Genomic DNA, 7,883 nt, shown 5'->3' with positions numbered 1-7,883 from the left:
ATTGCGAGCAGCTGGAGCACTGAACAAACACGTGAGCGGGACAACGCCCACTCACGCAAACTCACAGACATGTAAACAACAATGACACGAGACACAGAGGAAACAATGAATTCACAACCGTGACATATAGATAGACAATTAGACAATATTGTGCGTCTTGAGGATTAGAAAAAAGGTCTGTAAAAGAAAAACTTTCCTTAAAAAACAGTTAGTTATGTTAACGCTAAGCATGCAGAAACTTCACAGTATTGCATATATTGTTCACTTATAATCACCCTGATTATAAAGTAATGAAAAATATAAATTTTCACCCAAGATTTTAACTTAATAAAGAAGTTTTTCAGGCCTAAAACTATTGAAATAACATTTTACAGTAAAAGTATACATGCATTGACTTTTTAAATATAAAATTTTCACCCTATCATAAAACAGTAATGTAAAACCATTACTCTCTATTTAAATATAATTCAAATATATATTTAAATTCCCTCTGTAGTCAATAATTGTATCACTTAAAACTCATCTTTGATCACCAAAATGACATATTTAAAAGTTTTTTCCTTGAAAAAAATTCTTCATGCCTCTAAATAGCTTGAATGTAACTCGGCACCCTTGCCTCATTTAGTATGCGCGGTTCTATGAATATGCAAATGAGCCCCGCCTCCACTCACTCCCTCAGCTCAGAGATCCACTGGTTGACGATCACACGTTGATCTGATTGGTTACAAGGTAGTTTGTGACGTCAGAAACACCAGCGATTTCAAACCGTGTTTTTGAGACTGTCTTTGGTTCAATGCTAGTCTAGAAATCTAGACACACCCTAGCGGCAGCAAAATGTATTTTGCAGCCAGGGTAGTCTAGCAAGACTCCATTGACTTTCGAGCTGCAAAAACCTAAATTGGGTCAGGCCAATCACGTCGTGTATAGAGTAGGTGGGGCGGGCTTCACATAATGACGACAGAGTTGTGACGGTTCCCTGCTACTTGAAAACAAAGAAGAGTTTCTGCTGCTGGAGAACAGTCTTTCGAATCGGCTTTGGCCGCGACTCTGGAGGACTTGGGAGTTAAGTTTTTCTTTGAGAAAAGAGCAAAGAACGGCACTTAAGTCATTCTAGTTTTGCCGGCCAGATATGGCAAAAGTTGAATCTATCAACTAGCTCCGCTGTTGGGAAAACGCTCTGGTTGGTCTAGCGCTGTCCTATTGCGTGCCGAGGGAATTTGAAAGACAGCCGTTTATCCCGCCCCTCGGATTGAGCCGTGTCTATGGTGAGTTGCCAGACCTAACATCTTGATGTAGGTCTGGTTTGCCAGGCTAGTTCACTGCAGTTTTAAGGATAAAATACTCAGCAATGGTGTCGACTTATGATTTTACACATGGTTTGTCTTAAAGCTTGATTTTCACCACAGGGGGACAACTTTAATATGTTAGCAATGTTTACTGTATATTTTTTATGCATTTAACTACTTAACATTCTTTTACTGTAAGATTTTTACACTCTTAAAGTTTTAACATTTAAACAAAAGGAGCACTGGCTTATCTTGTAGACAACAAAGCCTTTTCAACAAAACCTTGTGGGAAGGTTTTGGGTTTACAAAAACCCTGATGAACATGATATAATCCTGAGGCAATAGTGCAACACAAAACAAAACTATCCAACAAACTCATATGAAGTTTGTTTGAAGATTGACTTTGAAGATTGAAGATTTATCACAGCGTGACTCATTCACTCGCACATCCCTCGCTTTGGCCGGTCGCCATCATGTTGAAACTAGCGCCGCCATGTTAGCACATTTTCTCAGATGACGGTGAAGTTGTGTCTTATTAGTTCGCACAGTGGGTCTACATTTTGGTCCAGAATGATGATATGTTAGAGCAGTGAGAACATTCAGGGCAGTTGTTTTCAGGGCTATGCTACGATCATGCATTACAGCTCCATCAGCTGATCAGGTACAACAGGTGCTTCAAAACCAGATGAATTATAGCCTATAGACTGTGACATCTATCCACTAATAATCTGTCGAGGACAATGCTAAGAGCTAGATTTAAAGACATGTGAGAGTGGTTCGTAACACTTGAGCTTTGAGGGCTGTTGTCGTGATGTTGTTAAGGTGCTCTGAGTGGTTGTTAGCAGGCTATTCAGTTGCTAGCATGTTCAGAGTGGTTATTAGCTTGCTATGCGGTTGCTTGGTTAGCATGCTATGTGCCCTGATAGCACACGCACATTGCGGAGACTTCTATTTGATGTACGTGTTTTCACCTGCTGAGTGTTTATTCATCTGCAATACTTCTTTAAAACTTTTACTGTCAGATGTTAATAGACATTTAGAAAATGTCTTTAAAGGCCAATTCACACTGCAAATAGACAGTTTTCACAGACTGAACATGTTGAGTCATCGTTTGTCATTGTGGAATGTCTGATAAGTGACGGACTGTAATCTGGTGATTATCGGGGTCTGTCGGTGAAGTGTGAATTGGTCTTAAGGTGTTTATGATTTTGTGTATGATCTTTAAAGAAGTGTATATGCAGTTGCTAGCATGTTCTGAATGTTTGTTAGCATGCTATGCAGTTGCTAGCATGTTCTGAATGGTTGTTAGCATCATAGATATGTATACGTAGATGCCTCATTAGAGACTGTTTCTATGGGCTGCTAGATAAGCTGTCAGCCATATTGGATTGGTCAAATGGCCGGATTGGATTGGTCAAATAGCACTTGAGAGCAAGTTGACTGTACGTATGCAACCGCAGTTATTCACGTGTACTGTATGAATATCTCCATCTGCAATAGACTTCAGTAGATGATTTTAATAGGACTTGTTATGGTTTTTACCGTGTGTGACGACAGCATCTGAAATGTTGACTGCTCCAAGATGGTGGCCACACTGATGTATCTGGAGCAGTCGAATGAGGTTTCTGTGTATAGATATCAATGGTTAGCATACTGTGCGGTTGTTAGCGTCTTCCAAGTGGATGTTAGCATGCTATGCATTTGCTAGCATGTTCTAAGTGGTCAGTTTTTTGTGGTTACTTCCACTTCATAGGTAAGGACTTCCATGAAACTAAACTTGAGTCCATTCAGTTACAGATTTAGCCTTAATTGTAACACCTGACATTACTAAAGGGCCCACAAGAGTGTCGCTATATTGAGAAAAAACAGGCCTAGTGAGACATAAAGGTTTGAAGTGACTACAGAGTGGAACGTAAACACTCTTCACTTGCTTTAATACTTACTCAAGAAAACAATCTATTACCATAATTGTTCTGCAACCCCTCTGACAAGACCTTGTGGGAACAGGGTGAGGAATTTTCAACTGAATGGGGAGAGACCTCAGTCTGTCCTCCTTCTCCCCCAATCCAGACGAGGGTCCTTTGTGTGCCGTGAAAGCGTTCCCATCACAAGCCTCTGTCAGACGCAGGCATGAAATCCGTGCCACCTCCCTCTCAGTGCCGTCTGTCCTCTAGACACACATAAACAATCGCTAAAGGGTTAACCTTTAACACGCCTCGTATGTTCAGATAGTTGTGGTTTAAATACATAACTCTCATTAAACTTACTCTGAACTAATATCAAGATCTTTGTCAGTTTAATTACAGATACAGATCTGCAAACAGCAAGACAAGTGAAATGCAAATACGCTGAATCAGTATCCAAAACAATTCAGCTGTAACGGTGAGTTTATCGGTTACTATTTTAGCTACAACCGAGCTCCTGTTAGCAAACTAGATGTTTTACTTTGCTTGAAGAAAATGTGAGTGGTGTTCGCCACATTGCTAGGGTGTTGCTAGGTGGTTTCTAGGGCATTGTGGGTAGTTTTCAGGTGGATTTTTTAAACCTAGTTTCTATGATATCCTGGTCTCTAGATATTTCACCACATTTGAGCATTTAGAAAAGCAATAGCACAGCTTTCCTCAACAAGACATAAGAAATGAGGTTTCGTATCATTTATGTATGTTGCACAAGTTACATGTTAGCCTACATACTAGTGGTAAAGGGTTTGTTGAAGTATGAAGAATAGTAATTGTGACACAATAGTTGGTCTACGTTTATGATCTAATGAGCCGAACCATAGCAGAAGGCAGAGAATGTGAAGGTTTAAACGGGGATAGCTTGACTGCCTGCAGATGGCGCTCTAAAGCAGAGACAACACGCGACAATCCTGAACCAGCAACATGAAAAAGCTTCAGTCATCTCAAGTGTAGCTTGACAACAATTGTTTTCCGTCTGTCAATCAGCGTGACCTCAGAGGAGATTGAGATCTAGGCCCTGGACAACCACCATGTTTTTAAAATATACCTATTCTAAATATACATAATTCTATTCTAATCTTTCATATTTTGGTGCAGTTTATGGTTCAGGTTAATTAAAATGTGATTATGAATAATATAAGCAACTAAAGTTTCTTTCATTTGCGTTATGTTTTTTAATTCTCATCTCATTTCTATAATATTTAATTAAAATGTATTTTGAAAAAGATTGAATAGAAGAAATAATAAATTCATTATGACAATTGTGATTTCAATTTAATATTCAAAATATATGTCTTTGTACAATATTATTTCAAGTAGGTACATTTTCATTTCATTTACAAAACATTGGAAATATTTATTTTGTTTTACCCCATTTAAAATATTCAGACAAAACATGACATATAAAATGCAATGTGACAAACATGTTTTAAAGATCCAAGGCATTTGGGAAAACAAAAAAATAAAATAAAAGAAAATGTAAAAGATAATTCATATTGTTAAATCACTTCTTAAAGATAAGCATAAAGCCTGGTTTAATTTTATTGCAAATCCTTAAATCGGATGTGCTAAAATAAGACAAAGATGATGTAACACTTACTCAAATCATAATTCATGTGAACAAAGCAGTGTGTGTGTGCGTGTGTGTGTGTGTGTGTGTGTGTTTTAAGACATGACATGATTAGAGGACTTTTAAAATTCCCATATAGGCACTATTTCCTCCATGATTTATTATAACTCTCAACAACTAATTCTGCAATTGTACAATCTATTCATTTCGATTCCTTTGCTGTTTTTAAAATAGGCTAGGTCTGAATTCAACGGTGGTGTGAGACAAAACTGGGCATCCTATGGATAAAAACACAGGACTTATCAAATGATTCTAACAAATTAAACACAATGGAATGTATGTTTACAAGTCAGCAATATAAAATATATTCTAATATAATCTCATTATTTGAAGAGCTAATAGACAGCTTTAATCTATTATAAATTCCGGGCATCCTTTATGTAGAAATTGGATATATCTCTGATTCATGATGACCGTTGTATGTGTAGCACTCCCATTAGGAAGGTGAAAAATAAAACAAATAAATAATAATAATAAAAAACTGATTTGTTCTATAGGTTGTGAGTCCTCTGGTCTCCATGCCTCATGTGTGTGTGTGTGTTTGAGGTGTTCTGCTGTTTAAGTCCGAGGTAATGGCTGGTCAAGGCCATCTGATGGGCCGAAAAGGCCATTTTGGTCCAGTTTTGAACATGGAGAGGATTCCTGACGGTCTGAGCGTCACAGTTCCTCTGAATCCGCGAGGGGTTTTTGGGACTGTCCGGTGTGGTTGCGGTTTCAGCCAGAGACCAGATCTTCGGCTTCTGAGGCGGACTCGCGTGAACCGAGGGCTCTTGTGCTGCCGGACTCTTTTTGATTCGCTCCTCCTCTCCCTCGTCTGAATTCGTGTCTTTCATAACGCTGCTCATAAAACTCTTCTCAGCTCCTGCATCCTCATATTCCTCAGACGCATCAGAATCAGTCCTGTCAGAGACTTTAGACACCGACTTTTCATCCTCCTGATAATCACAATCCTGCTTGTCTTCGATGTTTTCCGTGTCAATGTTCTCCAGGTCTATTTCCTCGTCCTCGTCCCGCTTGTCGCCGTCCTCGTTGTCACTCGTATACACATTTCCTTCCTCGTCGGTCCTTGTTTTGGGAACCCAAGTCATTTTGTTCTCTTTCTTCAGTCTCCTCCGGGCGTTGGCGAACCAGGTGGACACCTGAGTGAGGGTCATTTTAGTGATGATGGCCAGCATGATCTTTTCGCCCTTGGTGGGATAAGGGTTTTTCCTGTGTTCGCTGAGCCAGGCCTTCAGGGTGCTGGTGCTCTCACGGGTGGCGTTCTTGGGTCGGGACGGGTCACCAAACTGATACTGGTGTCCGTATGGGTAGAAGTGTGCGTGAGGAAACCCTGCGTGCTGAATCCCAGGACTGTCTTTAAACTCGTACTGGGAGCCCTTAAACAGAGAAAAAAGCAGATGTGAGCATATGTGGTTTTAAGAGAAAAAAAAATATATGCTTGCTTATTTTCTTCTTTATTTGTATTTAAAAATTGGATGAAAAACAAGAATAACTCCTAAAGAAAATCAAAACTATCTTGAAGAATAAAGAATTGTCCAGTGTTTTTTTTTTTTTTTTTTTTTTTTAGCATCTTACACTGCAAAATGGAAATATATCGTTTCCTTTATTAATTTTTGTATCTACATGGAATAACTTTTGCTATTTAACTTTAATGTATTCAGTAAAATTAAATAATCGTTTAAAACATTTTGATCAGGTTAACATTTAAAACTACATGAAGTACATTTTCGTTGTTCTCAAGGGTTCTTGAATTGCCTTTGAATATTAAAAAACAAACAAACATGGATGTTACATGATATAATCTTCAGGTAGAATAAAAATACGTAAATGTAGGCTGTTATTAATTTGTAGCCTATAGATAAAAACGAAAACGTCATTTGTGGATCGTTATAAAAACATTTTTACTTAAATCTACACCGTTTCTTTTGTTTTATTTTTAAAGTAGCGAACCTATACATTTTTAGTAATTATATGTCATATGTTAGCAAAATTTTCCAATTTTAAGACATCCGCATTTTCTTAAAAATAGCCGTTTTCTTATCAAGAACATTTTAAGGGTTCATCTCTAGGGTTCGTGTGTTGAACTTAACGTTTTTTTGGAGAAAAGAAAACTTTTAGCATATTTTAATACCGTGTTCTTTAAAGAATCAATTCATAGTGAAATAAATAACTAGAGAATTTGAAAAGGTTTTTTTTTTTTTTTTTTTTTTTTTTTTTTTTGGTGCTTACAAATAAACTTTAATCGTCGGCTATAGGCTATAATTCACAGGCTTTCGTAATCGGATAGGCTAAGGATAAAATGCGAACAATATTTTCAACCTTAAAGATGCTTGTAAATCCAAATGATTCTTATGTTCTTGGACTCAAAAGTTTCTTCTGCAAGCACTCACCAGCTGGTTGAGTATGGAGAGGTCGCTGGAATAGGGCAGGAACGCGCTGTATCCCTGCGCGTTGGCGAACGGAGCTCCGTACATGCTGGAGAGGACGCTGGAGAGCGAGCCCGACGCGTTGAGATCCGCGACGCGACCGCCGACCGACGCGTGCCGCTCCGTGGAGTACAGCGGTCTGATGTACTTATAACCGAGCTGCGGGAGAGACATGCTGATGCTGGGCGATGGAGAGAGTCACGGATCTCGCCTTGACACGGAGGATTCAGAGGAACCTCGCGGAGAGTCTCGGGGAGAGTTAAAGCTCTCTCCAGTCTGAGGTGGACTGAGGTCACATTCAGATCGAGTGGGATTGTTCGCAACACTCGTGTGATTGACATTTCTAGTGTCTCACAGGCCCCTCCCATCCCAGAAATCTCTCTCTCTCTCTCTCTCTCTCTCTCTCTCTCTCTCTCTCTCTCTCTCTCCCACACACTGTGTCTTTCGTAGTCCGATCATTTCTTATTACCCTTTAATCATATCAAAATGTATTTTCACACAACTGGATATTCTAAACCTTTCCATATAGGCTATTGTAACAGAGACAAACATTTAGCCTACATGTGTCAGGAATAGGCTAACT

The 7,883-nt window shown here is 38.9% G+C and overlaps 1 protein-coding gene across 1 annotated transcript; it reads right to left on the bottom strand.

Annotated features, from left to right (window-relative positions):
* Positions 1 to 4,508: 4,508 nt before the first annotated feature.
* On the bottom strand, positions 4,509 to 7,577 carry irx3b (iroquois homeobox 3b). The gene is made up of 2 exons (XM_084095347.1): positions 7,265 to 7,577; positions 4,509 to 6,250 (listed from the first exon to the last, which is right to left on the bottom strand). The coding sequence occupies exons 1-2, from the start codon at positions 7,472 to 7,474 to the stop codon at positions 5,366 to 5,368; spliced, it is 1,095 nt and encodes a 364-aa protein (XP_083951473.1). The 5' UTR covers positions 7,475 to 7,577; the 3' UTR covers positions 4,509 to 5,365.
* Positions 7,578 to 7,883: the final 306 nt, after the last annotated feature.

The sequence above is a fragment of the Abramis brama genome, assembly GCF_963993115.1.
Source record: "Abramis brama genome assembly, chromosome: 20".
In the NCBI taxonomy this organism is placed as follows: Eukaryota; Metazoa; Chordata; class Actinopteri; order Cypriniformes; family Leuciscidae; genus Abramis; species Abramis brama.
The sequence above is the reverse complement of the archived record's forward strand: the minus strand, read 5'-3'. Positions and strand labels throughout refer to the sequence as shown.